Genomic DNA, 20,687 nt, shown 5'->3' with positions numbered 1-20,687 from the left:
ACACAAGGATAACGAAGTCAACAGTTGCGATGAGGAAGAGTCCCAAAAGGAAAATGTGCTGGGACCACTTAGGGAGTTTCCCATTAAGTAAAAACTGGTCCGCACAATTTGAAATACACTAATAAAGCCCAAATCTGGAGATAAGAATGTTGTGTTTCTACTCACCCCTCGACTACCTACAATGGCAAAATAGCTAGGACTTTTCTCTAAAACAGGATTCAGAGGGGCTGCTAGTACCACGTGAAAGATGTACCTTTCAAAAAACTCCGACACAGGACCAGGTCCAAAAAACACAGTCGTAAAGGCAAGGGGTTTAACTTTTTGCTCAAATTTTAGGAACATCAAGCGTGATATATGCTGCTGTAGATGTTTCCCAGTATTTTTATTATCTCTGGACTTTCATTCGAAGTTCTCCATTGACTTTGCAGCTTGATATCATCACTGTTCATCTTTAATACCTTCTCTGCTCCTTTCCCTTTTCTTGAATCTCAGGTGTAAACCCAGGCATCCTTAAAAAAGAATTTCTAATTGGAAGCTTACTTGCCAATTGATACCTTGTCCTATGTACCGTATCCAATGAAACGTGCCGTTACACCGAGTCTACAGTCAAGTGCAGTTGAATTCACACTCCTCCAGGGCATTGCTTTCTCCAGCTTCACATTATTCTCATGACAGCACCTAGTTTCTTTATCAGGTGGTGGGAAAACTCTAATAGCAGTACTGACTGATTCATTCCTGGCTGGGGGCGCTTGACTGGGCTGTGGTGACATTGACTCAATCTCATTCTATTTTTTTCCGAATGTATGCAGGTCCCTGTGTTGCAGGCGTATATTTATCTACCATTGTAGAAGTTACCAATCTAAAAGTGGCGAAACTGATTCAGCCAATGTTCGCCGGAATTAAGACTCTTAAAATCGGGGCAAATATGAACAGACTATGCACTGCTATAAGTAGAAAGCCAAAAATACTATTTTGAAGGTGTTCAGGGCCTAAAACTGCAAGTCTTACAAAGAATTGCGAACAAACTCCCGTATCTCATTTGCCTTTTCCTTTCCAATCAGATCATAGAAAGCCAAACAAGCATACCTTAGAGAACACAAGATGAAAGGGTCATAAAGAGCTAACATCAACTTCTATACAACAAAATGTCACGCTTTCTGAAAACACTTCTTACCATGTGTTTAATTTTGGCCAGCTCTTGCTGCTGGAAGCCTTCCAGCTCATCAAAGTCATCCCTCTTAAGGAAAAGATTTACATTCTGGTCCCTCATTTCGCTCACTGTGGCTGACAAGGTCCTATTTTCCTTTAAAACAAAATAAAAAATATATAATTAGAGGCTAAGCTCGCAACATCGAGCAACTTTCTTGACAGCCGAAAGGCTGGACCACAAGCTTATGATAATACATTTCTTTGAAATGTGCTATCCTTCACAACTGAATTTTCCACAGAAGGCTGATGAAAAATGCCATCACCCTTTCACACCCTTGAAATGGAACACAGATAGGCATCCTAAACACACAAGAAAGGTGGCATGCCTGGACAGTCAATCAATTTGTATTTGTAGAGCGCGGCTAATCACCCACAAGGGTATCCAGGCACTAGGTTGCTTGGCTCAGTCGAAAAGCCAGGTCTTGAGGGTCTTCCTGAATTCTGCTAGAGAGGGTGCTGACCAAAGGTGGAGGGAAAGGACGTTCCCATTGGGGGCGAGATAGGAGAAGGAATGACCTCCAATGGGAGGTGTCTGTGCGAGGGCGATGCAGGCGAAGTGCATGTCTCTGGAGAGTTGGTGGAAATTCAGGCGGTGTTTGATGTATGCTGGTCCTTGGTCATGGAGGGCTTTGTAGGCGTGTCAGCATCTTGATTTGGCATCTTTTCTGGACGGGTAGCCAGTGAAGGTTACTGAGGTGGGGTGTTATGTGGTTTTGTTTGGGCAGGTTGAGGATGTCTGGCTGCTGAGTTCTGTATCTTCTGGAGTCTCTCCATAAGTTGGGTGGGGGGGTCCTGCATACAGTGCGTTGCCGTAGTCTAGTCAGCTGATGTCTAGGGCTTGAGTGATGGTTTTCCTTGTGCTGATGGGGAGCTATATGAAGATCCTTTGGAGCATGTGGAGAGTGTAGAAGCAGGCAGAAGAGACTGCGTGATCTGTGGTTTCATGGTGAGTTTTCTGTCCAGGATGATGCCAAGGTTGCGGGCGTGGTCTGTCGGTGTGGGAGCAGGTCTGTGTTCGGCAGGCCACCAGGTGTCATTCCATGCGGAGGCTTACTTCTCAAAGATGATCACTTTGATCTTGAAGGTGTTGAGCTACAGACAGCTGGTCTTCATCCAGTCCGAGATGTTTGTCATGCATTTGTGGAAGTTGGTCCTTGGGGTGGAGGGGTCTGCTGAGAGAGAGGATGAGCTGGGTGTCGTCGGCATAGGATATGATGTTGAGGTTGTGGGTTCGGACGATGATGTCAGGTGTGTCAAGTACGTTCTCGCAGAGAGATGAACTTTGAGGGATGCCGTAGATGGTGCTCTTTGGTTCCAAGGCGAAGGGTGGCTGACAGAGTCTCTGGGTTCGCACTGTGAAGAATGATGCAATCCATCGGAGGGTGTCACCCTGGATCCCATTGTGGATCCCATTGTGGTGAAGTCTCTTGATGAGTGTGTGGTGGAATATGTGTAATGCTGCTGAGAGGTTTCTTGAGGAGGGGTATGACTTCTGCGTGTTTCCATACATCGGGGAAAGTGGCTGTAGTGATGGATGCATTGAGAATGGTGGTGATTTCGCAGCTGATTCCCTTGCTTCTTAAGAGGCAGTGAGAGTGTTCCCGAGTGATTGGAGTTCAGGATGGTTGTGGAGTTCAGGATGGTTGTGGAGTTCTGGGTGGTGAGCTGTTCCCATTTGGTGATCAGATGGCCGGGGTGGCATCTGTTGGTGTGAGGAGGTTATTGAGGTCAGTGAGTTGGGGTTCAAAGTTCCTGTGGATGGTGGATATTTTGTTGTGGAAACAGTTTGCTAGTGTGTCTCAGATTTTCTGTGAAGGGGAGATCAGGGGCTGCAGGGCAAGAGAACTCTCTGATGATGCTGAAGGGTTCCTTAGTGTGGTTAGTGCTTGCTTCGATGTGGTAGGCTAGGGCATCTTTTTTCATGTCTTTGAGGCATTGATGGTATTTGTTGAGGGACGACTTGGGGGTCCCTGCTGGTGCGCCATCTTCTCTCAAGTCGTTAGCAACAGTGTTTCACTGTCCTGTGTACTGTTGTTAACCAGCTGGCTTGTTTGGTGGGTCTGCGGGTCTTGGCTGGCTTGATTGGGGAGACTATATCAGTGCAGTTGGTGATCAAGGTGGTGAAATTCTGGACGACCTATTCCAGGTTGGTTGTGGGGTCAGGCCGGGTGGTGTTGAGGGTGTTCATCCATTGGGTCTGTATCACTTTGTTTCAGTTGCGGAGGCAGGATCTGGGAAGCCTGGTGGCAGTGCCTGGGGATCCTGCGATGGTGAAGTGGACAATGGCGTGGTCAGTCCAGGTGGGTTCTGTGGCATGACTGTACTTGACTCTGCAGCTGGCTTTGAAAATCGAGTCAAGGGTGTGTCCTGCGCTGTGTAAATCGAGTCAAGGGTGTGTCCTGCGCTGTGTGTGTGGTCGGTAGGCAGCTGGGTTAGGCTGATGTTGCGCATGTGTTTCAGAAGGTTGGCTGAGTTGGTGTCTGTGGGGTCGTCAAGGAGGAAGTTGAGTTCACAGAAGAAGATCTAGTGCTTGGAGTTGATAGCTAGTAGGGTGATTAAGTTGGTGATGGCATCGCAGAAGCCGGTGTGAGGTCCGGGGGGTCTGATAGAGAGCATGCCTTTGATGGTCATTCTGCCATCGGTGTGAAGTTGGAAGTTGAGGTGTTTCATGATCGGTGTGGTACAAAAGGGGGTGGTGATGGACGGAGCATCTGAATCAATCAAACACTCACACCCAGTCAAAAGATCTGGGTTTAATCCATCACCGTTCTTTAGCCCACTCTGCTACCCCAGTTCAGACATGGCTATATGCAAATCAGTCTGACCCTGTGCCTCATGGGAACAGTCCAGCCCGAACTGCCAAGCCATGTCTTCTCTGGACCGGAAACAAGCTTCCGAAGAACGTTTTCTGGCATTCCAGCCGTCTTCAGCCCGGCTTGCTTGAATCCAGTGGCAAAGTGAGCAAGGGACTCACGTCGGAGCATACCCTGCCATACTTATGGCGGCCAAAAGCGGTACAAAAGGGGATGGTGATGGACGGAGCATCTGAATCAATCAAACACTCACACCCAGTCAAAAGATCTGGGTTTAATCCATCACCGTTCTTTAGCCCACTCTGCCACCCCAGTTCAGACATGGCTATATGCAAATCAGTCTGAACCTGTGCCTCATGGGATCAGTCCAGCCCGAACTGCCAAGCCATGTCTTCCCTGGACCGGAAACAAGCTTCCGAGGACCGGTTTCTGGCAGTCCGGGCTGGACTGTTCCCATGAGGCACAGGGTCAGACTGATTTGCATATATCCATGTCTGAACTGGGGTGGCAGAGTTCACCAGGTCCGAGGTCGAACACCCTAGCCATTAGGCCAACTCCCTTTGGTTCTATTTAACATTTGTGTTAGACCTTTAGCAATGAGGTCTGTTGTACTTTGGGCTATCTGCAATACATCATTGCTGGACCATGTCACAGTCAAGGCAAATACCTCTGGGCAGATCAAATGAATACCTTTAATGCTTGAATGCCTTAAGACAGTTCACTATTACCATGGAATCACTAAAGACATTGTGCTACTGTAACATAAATTCTATATTACCCAAACCTTTGAACAGTTAACTATGCTCAGCGTAGGGGGTCCTGGTCCTGCCCCTTTGACAATGGGAGTAAGCACAACCTCTGGATTTGTTTCTGCATGTTTCAGTGGAAAGGGGCTAAACAACCTTGCCACCTCCCGAAGCTCTGTGCCTACACAGAGGTAATCTTTCCCATGTAAGACATCTGCAGCCGAGACTATGCATCTTTACTCCACTATTTTGGTGGCAGAGATTACCATGGCTTTATATGGCTACATAAAAAAGAACACCAATAGAAGGCACTTTGAATTATCAAAATTATCTCAATAAACAACCAAGGCATCTTTACGGCTTCTCGATAGGTATAAAAAGGAAACTATGGCCTTGTAATCTAGCATCAAGACTGCAACTGAATAAACCTCCTGATTTTTGGGTGGTCTGCAAGCTGTCAGTGTCAACATTACTAGCGTTAAACCTTTCCTTAATACTAAGGCAACTAACTAATTAACAATCTTTACCTGAGGGAATACACAAACATTTTAAAAGACAAGTGCCCACCACAGATCTGACTGATGTAATTAACCATCACTACTGCTTTGCCCAAAGTAAAAGCTACCCCTGCGACCTCACTCAAGGAAACAAACACCATTGCAGCTTTAAAGGAGGTAATTCAATTGCAACTCTGCTTGAAAGTGTCTACTAAACAATTGCCTACGAAAGCACAAGGGAATGACAGTGCATCCCTCTCTTGCGGCTGCAATACCTGCGACCTATCAAACTATGTGTGAGTATCTTCATCAGCTGTGGATAATTCAGATGGCTATAAATTGCATGATTTAACATGTCTAATATTCAATAGGTAAAAACATCCATGCCATTCATTGGGGCAAACTTAACATCTGTCTGCCATTTCACACAGCATCTGTGAATATGAAGTATTTGCTTTTATTCATAAAACTGAAAATACATTTAATGTGCTAACTTGGACTATACGTTATCTTGTACACCATCATAGTGGTCAAAACAGCAATCGACTGCACTTCCAGAGGGCAACACAAGACATGCCCAACGTCCGAGCCTTCAGAGTATGAACAGTTTTTGTCAGATGCCAACAAACCCAAGATTCTGGACAAGTAAGCCTGACAAAGCCAATAGGTCCTAACCATGCAAGAACTATTGGCTTTGCCAATATGTTTTAGCAATTTTGTATACCAGAGTAGCCGCTGTTCTGCATGGTTAAAGCTGAGTGGCGCACAGTAGAGTTGAGTGGCGTGGAGAGGACTGAAGTGGAGTGTCATGGAGCAGCGTACAGTGTTGTGGAGGAGTAGTCTCTCGTAGAGTGGAAGGTAGTAAGGGCGAGTGGCCTAGAGTGGAGCATAGCGTTAGAGTTGAGTAGAGTGTTGTGTAGTGGAGTGGCACAGTGTGTCGTGGAGTAATGTAGAGCAGAATGGAGTGGTGTAGATAGTGTTGCATAGAGTGGAGTAGAGTGTTGCAACGTAGCGTGGCATACAATAGAGTAGATTATCAGACTGAAATGACATTGAGTGGAGTAGTGTGTCATAGAATAAAGTGGAGTAAAGTGGTATGGAGTGGCACAGAGGGAGATGCGTAGAGAGGCGTGGTGTCGTAGACTGGCACAGAGGTGAGTAGAGTACTGTAGAGTGGAGTGGTATAGAGTACCATTTGAGAAGAGTTTAATGGAGTAGAGTATCATGGAGTGGAGTGGCCAAGATTGAAGGGACATAAGTACAGACTAGACTGGAGTAGAGTGCTGTGACGGAGTGCATTGATCTTGAGTAAAGTGGTGTAGACTGCATAGGCATATAGTGCAGTGAGAGTAGTGTAGAGTGCAGTAGCATAGAGTGAAGTGGTGTAAAGTAGATTGCAGTGGCATTGAGTGCAATTGCATAGAGTGGTGTGGGGCAGAGTGGATTACAGTGGCGCAAAGTAAAGTGGCATAGACTGCAGTGGTGTAAAGTCGAGTGGTGCAAAGAGCAGTGAGAGTACACAGTGGTGTAAAGTAGAATAGAGTTGCGTAGAGTGGAGTGGCATAGAGTAGAGTGTTATAGAGTAGAATGGTACGCCATTGACTGCAATGACAGAGTGGGGTAGATTGGTGTAGCGTACAGTGGCGCAGAGTACAGTGAAGTGGTGTAGAGAGGAGAGGTGCAGGGTAGAGTAGAGCGGTAAAGAATAGTGGTGACTGTAGTGTTTCAGAGTAGTGTGGGCAGTGCAGAGTGAAGTGTCGCAGGACAGTGGTGAACAGCAGAAAAAAATTGGCGTAGAGTGCAGTAGAGTGGCTCAGAGTAGAGTGCCAGAGAGTGCCGTGACAGAGAGGGCAGTGCTCTACAGTAGAGTATCGTAGAGTGCAATGGTGTAGAGCGCAGTGTAGCAAAGTAGAGTATATTGGAGTGCAGTGAAGTGGTGTAGAGTAAATTGGTATAGAGTGCAGTGGCGTAGAGTGTATTCATTGAGTAAAGAGGCGTAGAGAGCATTGATGTATAGTGTAGAGGCATACCGTGCAGCAGTATAAAACAGAGGGGAGTGGATTGGCGCAGAGAGCAATAGAGTGTAATGGACTGCTTTGGCAGAGTAGTTTGATTCAGAGTAAAGTGAAGTGGCGTAGAGTGCAGTGGTACAGATTAGAGTGTCGCAGAGTGCAGCGATGAAGAGTAGATTAGAATGGTTTAGAGTGGATTGTCGTAGAGTACAGTGGCATAGAGTGGATCCATGCAGAGTAGAGTAGAGTAGCGTAAAGTTCAGTGGCAAGAGAGCAGTGTTGTAGAGTACAGTGCCGCAGAGTGCAGCGGTGAAGAGTAGATTACAATGGTTTAGAGTGGATTGTCGTAGAGTACAGTGGCATAGAGTGGATCAATGCAGAGTAGAGTAGCGTCGAGTTCAGTGGCAAGAGAGCAGTGTTGTAGAGTACAGTGACGTAGAGTGTAGTGATGCAGAGTAAAGTGTTGTAGAGTGCATTGGCGTAGAGCGCTGAAGTGGAGTACAGTGGTGAAGCAGGATAGAGTGCAGTAGAGTAGCATTCAGTGCAGTAGAGTAGCATTCAGTGCAGTGTCGTAGAGTGCAGTGTGAAAGCCTGGCGAAGAGTAGAGTGGGGAAGAGTAGGGTGGTGCAGAGGAGGGTGGTGCAGAGAGCAGTGAGGTAGAGTACAGTGGAGCAGAGTAGAGTGGCGTAGAGTGCAGTGACAGAGCACAATGGTGTAGAGTGACGTAGAGTGCAGTGGCATAGAGTAGAATGTTGTAGCATATAATGGCATCGGTACTGTGGCATAGGGTGCATTGTTTCTGAGTAAAGTGGTGTTCAGTGAATTGGCGCAGAGTGCAGTGATTTAGAGTAGAGTGGCATAGGGTAGAGTGCAGTGGTGAGTGGTGCAACATAGAGGGCAGTGGCATAGAGTGGAGCGGCGCAGAGTGGCATAGAGTGCAGTGGCGTAGAGTAGACTGTTTCAGAGTAGTGGAATGGTGCAGGGTAGAGTGCAGTGACAGTAGCGGCGTAGAGTGGCATCAAGTAGAGTGGTGCAACCTTGATTACAGTGGAGTGGCGCAAAGTGCAGTGGTATAGTGTGCAGCGGCGTAGAGTAGATTAAGTAGAGTGAAGTGTGTAGAGTGGAGTGGTGTAAGGTGGAGTGGTATAGAGTAGTGGCGCAGAGTGCAGGGTTGTAGAGTGGCGTGGAGTGTGTAGAGTGAAGTTGTGAAGCGTAAAGTGGGGTAGAGTGCACTGGCATACAGTAGAGTAGTGCAGAACAGAGAGGCGTGAAGTGGCATAGAGTGCAGTGTCAGAATGCAGGATATTACAGTGGCATAGAGGGCCATGTCAGAAAAAAGAAGAATAGTGTGGCGTAGAGTGCAGTAGCATAGAGTGCAGAAGAATGGCGTACAGTGACGAAGAACAGAGTGCAGTGGCGTAGAGTTGAGTGGCACAGAGTAGAGTAGAGTGGCACAGAGTAGAGTAGAGTGGCACAGAGTAGAATGTCCGAAAGCTCAGTGGCAGAGAGTGCAGTGGCCGAGAGTGCAGTTCTGTAGAGTAACATGTTGTACAGTACAGTGGTGTAGAGTCGTGTAGAGCACATTTGTGTAGAGTACAATGGGGATAAGCGATGTAAAGTGCAACAGTGGAGAGTAGACTAGCAGAGTGCAGTGGCGTAGCGTGTATTGGTTTTGAGCAAAGTGGTGTAGACTGCAGTGGTGTGGTGTGAAGTGGGGCAGAGTGCAATAGAGTGACGTTGACTGCATTGGCAGAGTAGACTCTTTCAGAGTAGAGTGAAGTAGTGCAGGTTGCAGTGGTATACTGTAGTGTGCAGCAGTGCAGAGTAGATTAACTTGGCTTACAGTGTAGTGGGATTGAGTGGCATACACTAGAGACACAGAGAGTGCAGTGTTCCAAAGTATACCGTCGTAGAGTGCAGTTGTGTATAGTAGAGTGGCCTGGAGTGCATTGGCATAGAGTGCAGTGGCGGTGAGTAGAGTGGCACAGAGTGCAGTGGCACAGAGTACAGTGGCATAGAGTGCAGTGGCCCAGAGTAGAGCGGCATAGAGAGAAGTGACGTAGAGAGCAGTGGCATATAGTACAGTGATACAGAGTATAATAGAGTAGCGTAGAGAGCAGTGTCGCAGAGTAGAATAGAATGGCACAGAGTAGAATAGAGTGGCGTAGAGTACAGTGGTGCAGAGCAGAACAGAGTGGTACAGAGTATAATAGAGTGGGTGAGAGTATAGAGACAGAGTGATTTGGTACAGTGTAGATTGGCGCAGAGTGCATTGGCTTTGAGTAAAGTGGTGTAGAGTACATTGGTGAAGAGTGCAGTGGCATAGACTGCAGTGTTGCAGAATAGGGTGGCATAGAATAGAGTGGCGAAGAGTGGTGTAGAGTGCAGTGGCAAAGAGTGCAGTGGTGCATAGTAGAGCAGTGTGGGATAGAGTACATTGGCACAGCGTGGAGTGGTGTAGAGTAAAGAGGCGTGGAGTGGTACAGAAAAGAGTGCAGTAAAGCAGCAAGGAGTGGCGTAGTGTGGAGTGTTGCAGAGTAGAGTACAGTGCGGTACAGTGGAGTAAACATAGTGTGGTAGCATACTGCCATTACAGGCAACACATCTTCAGGTGAAATGACCATTACATTTGCACTCACAGTTTAACTGATAAAAGTATACATTGCACAAACGTGTGGAAATGTTATCACCCAATGTATTGGTTTGATCGTCAGTACAGTTCAGTTACAGACATTTAAATGTTGTTTTGTGCTAGAAAAAATTAACATCTCTACAGCCTTCTTCATGCAGACCCCCACTAGCCAGCATAATTGTCACATAAATCCTCTAACTTTGAGGTCAAGAGAAAGAATAATAAACACTAAGCTCCCTGCAATACACAGCCTGACATTTGTCCTCCGTTTTGGAATGCAAAGCAAATGTGACAAGATGAGAACAAGACTTCAAGGCCTATTTACAGAAAGCAAGTTTGCGGAAAAATACAGTACACAAGGTTTGAGCAACAGGAGGAGACAACCTCAAGATAGACATCATAAAGGAAATAGAGCCAGCAAACAGAAAGCCAGAAAAGTTGAGTTATAAACCACAAAGCCAATGGTAAGCAACAGGCAGAATGCATTCCTAGGACAACTTTCTGAAAGTCCCAAGATGTCTTTAGCAAACCAGACAGCTGTGCGTTCTAGCAGGCTAAGACCTAAAAAGGTTCTGAGACATGAAGTCTCTTCTGCAACCCACAGTAAAGATGCACATTATCTACAGTTCACACTCATATTCACTAATCACACTTTCTTCTTTAACATTTTACAAGTTTATCCAAGGTGCAGAGTGCAAAAGAAAAAACCTTCTGGGGCTTGTGTTTGCAGTACTCCCCCACATTACATTTCTAAACCAAACTCTGCAGTGGAACCTACATTTTCACTTCTATGAACTTCACAGGAAAGGTAAAGAAGAATGCATATTGCTACTCACCTTTTCCAGTTCTGCCAACTTTTCTTGCCATTCCTGCCAAGATAAGAGCAAATAAATGAACAATCCAAATGTTTGATTTAATAGGAGACAGTGATCATCAAGAAGAAAAACCCGTATTATCAGTTTGAACTTCTGTTGGCAGGATTTTATTTACAACGGTAAGTGAAAGTGCGAGGAACATTAACAATGCACTGAATTCCTAGTGCATCATACTGAACCACTGCAACACAGCCCATCAATGCTTTTCAAATATTTTCATCCCTCCCAATCATAATTAAAAAAAAAATAATAATAATATTTATTTAGTTGTCTCATAACTAGTGAGCAAACACATTTAGATTAGACTCTACGTGGTGAATAGTAATCAGTTAAAAATGTTATTCTTGAAGAACACAACATGCCTGTAAAAGGAATAGTTATAGTGCGAAAGGAGACATATACAGCAAAAACTAAAAATTAGCTGCATGAAGTCCACTGCTGAGGAAATACTAAAAGTGTGAAACCTGGGCATTTTCTTCTTTCTTAAAGGTATTGTAGACTTTGTTGGTCTTAGTCGCAAAGGTAAAATCATTCGAAAACCTAGGTTTACTATCAACTTTCCCTTTCTACGGCTGGCAGGAAATCATAAAAGGTTACCTGGCAACTATACATTTATTTACTACTACAGTTTACTCCACCACAGGAGTAGAGTAATCCACAGTAGTAGATCCTTCTCATAGTTGTTTAGGTAGGTATTCCAAAAGCATGGTTTTCCTTCGACGTTTGGAAATGACCATAAATGTACATTAGTGGGCATTCCCAAACTCTGTTCTGACTCCTTTCCATACTGGAAATGCTCAGGGATTGTATCCAGGCCAGGATTGGGGTAACTTTTCTTCCAGGTTTGAAGGGGAAACTATCACCAAAGATTTGGTGGGCACGTACAGAAAGTACTTTCTACATGGGGACATATGTTTAAATTGCAGAGAAAAAAATGCATTTACACAGAAGACTCCTTTCACCTAGTGGTAAGTATTCTGCTAAAGAGAAATTTGCAGGGGAAAATTGGAGCCTTCACTAAAAACCAGATAACATTCCCAAAATATACCTGGAAAGCTGCACTTGGCAAAAGCTTTCAGCAATATGGCTGGAAATGTATGTGAACATAAAAAAACATTAATGTATGCTGAGGTATAAAAATACACGCACACTTTTCAGTTTTTTAGGTTTTGCCTACTACGCTCATTCACTGTCAATAAAAGCTATTGTTCTTCAAATGAACTTGGAGCCCAGCCATTACTTGCTTTTACTTATTACTGGTTGGCTCCCATGTCACTTCTTTCCTTGCTTCCTACTGGTCGGCGCTTCCTGCTCACCTTTGCTTTCCTACCCAATCAATCAGTAATCTTACAAAGCGGGACTACTCACCTGTGAGGGTCTCAAGGCGGTGGGGATGGCGACATCTGCAGTTCAGTCAAAGAGTCAGGTCTTGAGGTCCTTCATGAATTGCTGCAGCAATGGTCTTTTCGTAAGGTGCACAGGCAGGGAGTTCCAGGTCTTCACAGCAAGGTAGGAGAAGGATCTTCCTCCAGCCGCGGTCTTGCAGATCCGTGGGCCAGTTGGGCGGAGCAGAGGTCTGGTGGGAGTGTAGAAGGAGAGGCGGAGGTTGAAGTATGCTGGTACGGTGGGCTTGTAGGCATGTGTGAGAAGCTTGAAGGTCATTCTTTCGGCGACAGGTAGCCAGTGAAGGTCGCAGGTGGCCTGTGATGTGGTTGCGGCGTGGGATGGTCCGGATGCGTCTGACGAGGCGTTCTGAATAGAATGCAGTTTTTATATTTTAGCTTCTGGGTGGTACCGGGGTAGAGTGCGTTGATGTAGTCAAGTCTGCTGCAGACGAGAGCATGGGTGACCGTTTTCCTGAACTCGGTGGGGATCCACTTTAAGATCTTACGAAGGAGGTGGAGTGTGTGTGCAGGACGACGAAACAGTGTTGATTTGAGTTTGTGGCAGAGGTTTTGTGTGTGATCCGTGGTGTGTGGGGGGGGGGGCGGATTCCGAGAGCTGCAGGTCACCAAGAGTCATCCTATGCAGAGGGGGAGCAGCCCAGGATGAGGACTTTTGTCTTGTCTGAGTTAAGCTTGAGGAAGCTGCACTTCATCCAGGTGGCGACTGCCTTCATCCCATTGTGGAAGTTGCTCTTGGAGGCTGTGGCTTCATCTGTGAGGGAGACAATCAGCAGGGTGTTGTTGGCATACGATACGATGTTGAGTCTGTGGCTTCCAACAATGGCTGCAAGCAGGGCCCTGTAGATGTTGAAAAGAGGGTGGGTCTCAGGGAGGATCCCTGTGGTTTCTGAGTTGAACAGTGGAAGTCTGACTATGGCTTTGTTGCAGATGCCGGCGTCATGGAGTCTTTTGCAGAGGGTGTGGTGGGAGACGGTGTCAAAGGTGGCTGATAGGCCCAGGAGGATGAACTGGGGTGGCAGAGTGGGCTAAAGAACGGTGATAGATTAAACCCAGATCTTTTGACTGGGTGTGAGTGTTTGATTGATTCAGATGCTCTGTCCATCACCACCCCCTTTTGTACTGCTTTTGGCCGCCATAAGTGTGGCAGGGTATGCTCAGAGGTGAGTCCCTTGCTCACTTTGCCACTGGATTCAAGCAAGCCGGGCTGAAGACGGCTGGAATGCCAGAAACCGGTCCTCGGAAAGCTTGTTTCCGGTCCAGGGAAGACATGGCTTGGCAGTTCGGGCTGGACTGTTCCCATGAGGCACAGGGTCAGACTGATTTGCATAAGCCATGTCTGAACTGGGGTGGCAGAGTGGGCTAAAGAACGGTGATGGATTAAACCCAGATCTTTTGACTGGGTGTGAGTGTTTGATTGATTCAGATGCTCCGTCCATCACCACCCCCTTTTGGACCGCCCAGGAGGATGAGGGCAGCAGTTTCACCTTGGTCGAGGAGGGTGCGGATGTACGAGTTACCTACCTTTGGTAACGATGTATCTGGTAGAGACGATTCTAGCCGCAGATTCCTTAACGTAGAATTATCCCCAGGCGTGAGACTGGATCAGGAAATTTTTTGCCACAGCATCCCTGGACGCCGAGGGGACTGCATCACGTGACTCTGCCCAGGCGTCATACGCGAACTTGACGTCAACGAGGTCACATAAGTCCCACCGCGGCACGCCTACGTCAGTTTTTTTCGGAGAACTTTTCCGTTCCACAACGCGGAGCCATCAGACGAAACTGTGGGAGTATGGGAACAGTGGGCAAAAGAGCAGAAAATTGGAAAATGAATGGTGACAAACAACACCATAAGGAGCAGTGGCAACACTGCAGCAGCCAAAGAACAGGGAAAAGAAGAAAGAACAGAGCACAGCCCTGAGCAGCCACCCTGCCAGGATGTAGGCAGCCCCCTCTGGAGACAAGGAACACATGTAAAAATGTCACAACAAAATATAGCAGGATTACAAACCCAACCAGGAACAATGAAGGGGAACTGGTGTCAAGACAACAGGACGACAAACCTCCAGGATAACCCCAGCACAGAGTGCGACAACCCCCCCAAAAGAACAAAGGCACAGGCACAGTCAGATGACCCCAACCCAGAGGGTAGCAGAGGGACCAGAACCCTTAGAAACCGGAGAGGGAGGGGAGGGAATAAAATGAAGGCAAGCCCCGAACCTGGACCAGAGCAAGGGAGCACAGGAGTACATATAAACCCATCCTCCAATGTGTCAAGAGGAGGAAGGAACAATAAACAAAACAAATCATCCCGTTAAAAGAGCGAAAGAATGCACTCACAGAAGACATAGCCACCCACCGGGAGGCAAGTGCAGAAGACCAAGCCAAAGGTCCTCGCAGAACGGGGAGGAAGGGCGGGCCGTGAAGGAATCTGTGGCTAGAATCGTCTCTACCAGATTTATTTATTTATTTGATTTATATAGCGCATTATAACCCAGGGGTCTCTAAGCGCTTTATCAGGGTCCGCTAAGCGATTCAGAAGGATACAGCTGGTCACAGATTAAAGGCAGGCCCACGCTTGCTGGAAGAGCACAGTTTTTAATTTCTTTCGGAAAGGCAACAGCTTAGTTTCTTTCCGCAGTTCCAGTGGCAATTTAATCCAGAGAGCTGGGAGTGTGTGTGAGAAAGCACGACGTCCCACAGTAGCCAGTCTACAACGTGGCTGAACAAGGAGGGTAGCTTCTGCAGATCTGAGCGACCTCCCCGGCCTGTAAAGAGTCAAGCGTGATTTCATGTAGCTTGGTGCCCTACCATAAAGGGCCTTATGAACAATACATAGCCCCTTAAACATTAGCCTCTGCTTGACTGGCAGCCAATGTAGTTCATGCAAGAGGGGGGATGCATGAGTGTTCCTCGGCTTTTTAAAGATGAGTCTGGCAGCGTCGTTCATGACAACCTGCATTTTATTTAGAAGTCTTTGTGGTAGTCCTATATACAACGAGTTGCCATAATCCAGCCTGGCTAAAATCATAGCAGAGACCCCACTCCTCAGGGTGGAAAAGGACAACAACGAGGAGACTTTCCTGAGTTGTCGGAGGAGGCCAACGCAGGTGCCTACTACAGCCGTAACTTGTTTTTTCATGGACAGTTTACCGTCCACATGGATGCCCAGGCTTTTGACCACTGCCGCCGGTTCCGGGGGCATACCCAGCTCCCTAGGCCAAAATTGATCATTCCATGGGTTTCCAGCGATGGTAATTGGCAACACCTCGGTCTTATCCGGATTGATCTTTAGGGAGTTCCTGGACATCCAGTTAGCTGTGCTTCTCAAAATATTTTGCAATCTAGCGAAAGCATCCTGGCTATCATCCAATTGGATGATGATTTGGGTGTCGTCCGCATAGTTATACACCTGGCAGTCCATTTGGTTGAGCATTAGAATCAGAGGCTGTAGATATACATTGAAAAAAAGGGGTGACAGAGCAGACCCTTGCGGCACTCCGCAGGTGATCGATGTTGTGGTGGAAAGCAGGTCACCAAGTTGCACTCTCTGCATCCTCCCTTGAAGAAAGGATGTGAACCATGCAAGTGCTGTGCCCTGAATGCAGAACTCTCTCATCCGCGACAATAGTTGTTCATGACACACGGTATCAAATGCCGCGGAGAGGTCCAACAGCACCAGGGCACCCGGAGTTTTCTTGTCTGCTCTGTTCCTCAGTTCATCTACAATCGACAACATGACAAGCTCCGTGCTGTGATTCGCACGAAAACCTGCCTGATTCGGCTCTAACAGCATGTTACTTTCCAGGTGTTCCGACAGAGTAGTAAGAACGTGTTGCTCCAGTACTTTCGCCAGGAACGGCAACTGGGAGATTGGTCTGGAATTTTTCAGACATTTCACGTCCGCCCCCATTTATTTTAGCAAGGGGATCAGCCGGGCTTCCTTGAAGGAGGCAGGCACTTGTCCTACCTGTAAAGATAGATTTAGGAGGCTCAGCACATCTTCCTCTATGCCAGGGAGTGCTAGTTTGAACCGTTACCGAAGGTAAGTAACTCGTACATCTGATAGAGACTACTAGCTGCAGGTTCCTTAACGTAGAATAGATACCGTAGCCATAAGGAAGGAGGGTCTGCGAAAGGGCCCCACCGGCCTGGACATAATAGAGGGTCCCACAGGGGGCCAGTCCAACGGACAAGGTGAGGAGTCCCTTCCCCACAGGCAAGGGAAACCCCCACAGCAGAACGCCACCGATCCCACGGGGGCGTGGAAAGAAGAAAAGAAGAAGGGAGGAAGCCCCTTCACACTCAACAGAGGAAACAAGGCAAGGCAAGGGGAGGCCGAAGCACCCCACACCCTTACAGGGCAACAGAACCTCCATCCAAGGCCAAGGCAAGAAAGAGGAAGAAAATCAACCCAGAGGCTCCAAGGAGACAAGGGAAAAAGAAGGAGCCCACCACAACGGGGGTCAATAGACCAGATAGAATGGTACCAACAGCAATAAGCAGCCGAAAACAGGAAGAGCAACCCGGGGCACCCAGGAAAACTGAGCAGGCTACGCCCAAAAGAGGGAGGAACACAAGAACCATCCCAACCTCTCGAACAGCGAACATGAGGGCGAAGAAGGGCCCGGAAGCACCTCAGAGAGGGGTACACACACATGACCCAAAAAGAAGCAGAACCAGAGCCACGACGCCAGGCCGCAGGTCAGACCTGGCGAACAGCGCAGCAACCCCGGAAAAGGACACCCCGGGCGCCACCAAGGCATTCCAATTCAGCAGCAACGGAATTGCACCTACAATGTACATAAACACCACAGAGAGCAGAGACCCGAAGGCCACCACAACTCCCCAGCACATAACAAGCTATATACCAGCTACCATTACCCCACCTAGGGTATGTTAGTCCCAAAACATGGGAACCCTCTTAGGAAGAAACTTCCGCAGCAGAGGACAACAGAAAGAGCTGCGGGAGAAAAAACCCCGCAGAGGCTTGTCAAGCAGCCAAGAAAAAGAACAGAAGGCCTAATCTAAGTGCCAACCTGGTGTGAATAACCTATAACAATACACACAGTCAAGAAGGGCCGGCCAGCAGCCAACAGAGCCACAGTCCCAACAAAAGAGGACTCTCAGGCACATGAAGCACACATATCACACAACTGGGGCGACCCGCCCCAACTAAAGAATAGCTCCCAAAAACCAGACCAACTCACAGGTCATTGAGGAGGAGAAGAAGGAGAAGGAGGAGGAGGAGGAGGCCGAAGCCCCGCCAAGAACCTCTGGATGGCCGAGTCTGCCGGGGCGTGGAACAAAAGGGTGCCATCGAAGGGAAGATCCACCAGCCGCTCCCGCACATTTTCTGGAAAGACACTGTCCCGAAGCCAAACATGACAGCTAAGGCCAACCGAAGAAGCCATGGCACGACCAAGCACCTCCAAGATGTCCAGAGCGGAGCGAAGAATAAATGCCGCCAGCTCCCGGCCATCCAACGCATGATGCCGCAGGTGAACACCAGCACGCTCCTGGGAAGCTGCAGAACCAAGGGACTCCGCAGAGTCCCACAAGCAAGAGGTGGCCCTAGACAAAACATATAATGTGTTAAAGGCCCGCAGAGCCGCACTAGTCGACAAACCGGATCCGCGTTGCACGCGGAAAAGGAAAAAAACGGACGTAGGCACGCCGGGGTGGGACTTGTGACCTCGCTGACGTTACGTACGTGGACGACGCTGGGCGGAGTCGCATGATGCCATCCCCGCAGCGCGCAGGGATGCTGTGGCAAAAAAACTCCAAATCCAGTCTCACACCTGAGGATAATTCTACGTTAAGGAATCTGCGGCTAGTAGTCTCTATCAGATGTAATCTAGCAGTGAGGAGAGGGGTCTTGCTGCTGTGGTTGCTTCTTAAGCCCGATTGGGAGAGGTCCAGGATGTTGTTAGTTTTGATGAACTCTGAGAGTTCGGCGTTGATGGCTTTGCAAATGACTATGGTTGGGAAGGGGAGCAGAGAGATGGGTCTGTAGGCATTGAAGTTTGTTAGGTCGGCAGAGGGTTTCTTCAGCAGGGGGTTAATTTCTGCGTGCTTCCAGTTTTCCTGGAAGGTTGCGGACTTGATGGAGCAGTTGATGGTGTGGCAGAGTTCAGGTGCGATGGAGGTGCCGGCTCTGTTGAAGATGTTGTAAGGGCAGGGATCCGAGGGGGCTCCGGAGGGGATGCTCTTAATGATCATGAGGGTGTTGTCAGAAGCGAGGGTAGTCCAGCCAGTCACAGTCTGCCGGGAGCTGGAGCCATTTGGAGCGATGGTTGCACATGGGGTGCATGAGTCTTGAGTTGTGAAGCTGTCGTAGACCTCCTTGATATTGCTGTGGAAGAAGGTGGCGAGGTTATCGCAGAGGTCTTGAGACGGGGAAATGTATGCTGTCTCTGTGCTGGGTTTAGCGAATTCTTCGACCATGGTGTAGAGTTCTTTGCTGTTATGTGCGTTGGCGTTCCTCGATGGCTGCTTTCTTTGTTGTTCTGATGAGGCGGTTCTGTGCAGTGATGGTGGATTTGAAGGCTGCGTGGTCTGCCGTGATCTTGCTGCTCCTCCACCTTTTCTTGAGGTGTCTCCAGGTGCGGCTGAACTCTTGGAGGGCGGAGAAGAACCAACTGGCTTTCTTGGAGGGCTGTTTGCCTGGGAACTTCTAAGGGGGGGCCAGTGTATTGGCGCAGTCGGAGATCTAACGTTGGAGGTTGCATGCTGAGGTGCTGGCGTCCGTGGATGTCTGTGCTGGGATCTTGCTAAGGGAGGTGGTAAGTTGGCCTTCAGTGACCTTGTTCCAGCTTCTGCGAGGATTGTGGTGGTGTCGCGGCGCAGGGTTGGTTTGGTGAAGGAAAAGTGGATGAAGTGATGGACGGTCCAGTGTGGCTCGAAGGTGTGGCTGACGGAGATGTTGTTGCTTGCGGAGAAGATGGGGTCGAGCGTGTGTCCTGCTGAGTGGGCTGGCGTTGTGAGCAGTTTGAGACAGATGGTGGAGAGATTATCCAGTAGGGATGAGGTGTTGTGGTCTTCAAGGTTGTGCAGATGGACATTGAGTTCGCTGAAGAGGATCTAGAACATTGAGGCGAAAGAGAAGAGAGCAGTGACATTGGTTATGGCTTCGCTGAGGGCGGGATGGAGGGGATGGAGGGTGGGGGTAAGGTCCGGGAGGTCTGTAGGAGAAGGTGATGTAGAGGGTGGCGTTTGTGTATGTCTGAATCTGAAGTGGAGGTGCTCCATGTCGGGTGAGTGGTCGTCAGAGGTGGATGTGAGGCAGAGGGTGTCTGTGTACGATGGCGATGCCTCCTTCCAGTCGGTTGACGCAGTCCTTGTGGATGATTTTGTATCCGTCGGGGATAGTGGATGCGATGTCCAGAGCCGAGCAAGAGCTCATCCAGGTTCCTGTGAAGTGGACGACGTTGTGGGAGATGGAGCTGAGCAGGTCCCATGATCTCCACTCCACGGCGTGTCTTTTGAGGGAGTGGGTGTTGAGTAGGATGTATGTGAAGTGGCCAGGTCCGGTTTGTGACGGTCGTGTGGTCGATGGGTCTTGTGTGTGGAGGCCGGTGAAGGTGCAGTTGCGATAGGTGAATGGACCTTGGGAGTTCTTCGGCAACGCGCGGTGGCAGGCGGTGGAGCATCTGATGTTAAGCGTGGGGTGAGCCTTTATCCCTGCCATGGAGCATGCACTAAGTACTACTTTCTGTGGCCAGTGTCCTTCCACTGGCTGCAGGCTTCTCAATATTTTTTAAATGTCTCCAAAACCGCCGTCATTCTTATCTTTAACTAACCTGCCACCGTACTTCCACTACAATGTTTGGTTTTAGTTACGGTCACTATCCTATAGTTGCTGTTTCCCTTCCTCTTGGCTTTTTTATACCCTCTGTCCACTCTTACTTTGGTTATTTTCCGAGGACCAACCTGTCTTCAGCAACCCTAGAAGCACCTCCTTTGCGCTGCAACATTCACCCATCTGACACTGTGAAAGAGCTATATTTTTAAAACTCAGACATCACAGTAGAATGAGCGATACCCGCATGCCTGAGGGAGCCAGCCAACACACAGACTCTTTAATGTTAATTTGTGGGCATTAAAGATTCAGTGCAACTGAAATCAGGATGTTTGCATTCAAATGTACCCTTATGCATATTTTTATAATATTCGCTAGTAAGCAAAGAACAGTTTGATGTATACCACGTGCACCTTAGAGCCAACACGCATAATATTCTCCATTCGTACCACAGCTGTCATTTGTCCAGATTTCTTAAATAGAGACAAAATCAAAGTTTACGCAGTAGAAAGAAATACTGAAACAATAGTTTGTTTCATAAGATGAGGCATTATTCCTAGTTTTGATTTTTAGCTGTGCCTACGCTATAGAGAAACAATACTTATAATAGGGTGTCCCTGTATCATGCAGGATGTGGGGAATATCGACAATATATAGACAGGAGTTCTGCCACGGGGAAGGAATTTCTTCAAAGAAA

The 20,687-nt window shown here is 48.0% G+C and overlaps 1 protein-coding gene across 2 annotated transcripts in view; it reads right to left on the bottom strand.

Annotated features, from left to right (window-relative positions):
- GOLGA1 (golgin A1) overlaps positions 1-20,687 on the bottom strand; it is a 491,231-nt gene that overhangs the window by 320,949 nt on the left and 149,595 nt on the right. For both annotated transcript variants that reach the window (XM_086920926.1, XM_086920927.1), the window contains 2 exons: positions 10,746-10,778; positions 1,175-1,303 (listed from right to left, as the gene is read on the bottom strand). In XM_086920926.1, the coding sequence (XP_086777052.1) occupies positions 1,175-1,303; positions 10,746-10,778 (162 nt within the window). The remainder of the gene's footprint in view (positions 1-1,174; positions 1,304-10,745; positions 10,779-20,687) is intronic.

Source organism: Lissotriton vulgaris, chromosome 5 (assembly GCF_964263255.1).
Source record: "Lissotriton vulgaris chromosome 5, aLisVul1.2, whole genome shotgun sequence".
In the NCBI taxonomy this organism is placed as follows: Eukaryota; Metazoa; Chordata; class Amphibia; order Caudata; family Salamandridae; genus Lissotriton; species Lissotriton vulgaris.
This window is presented reverse-complemented; position numbering and strand designations above follow the sequence as displayed.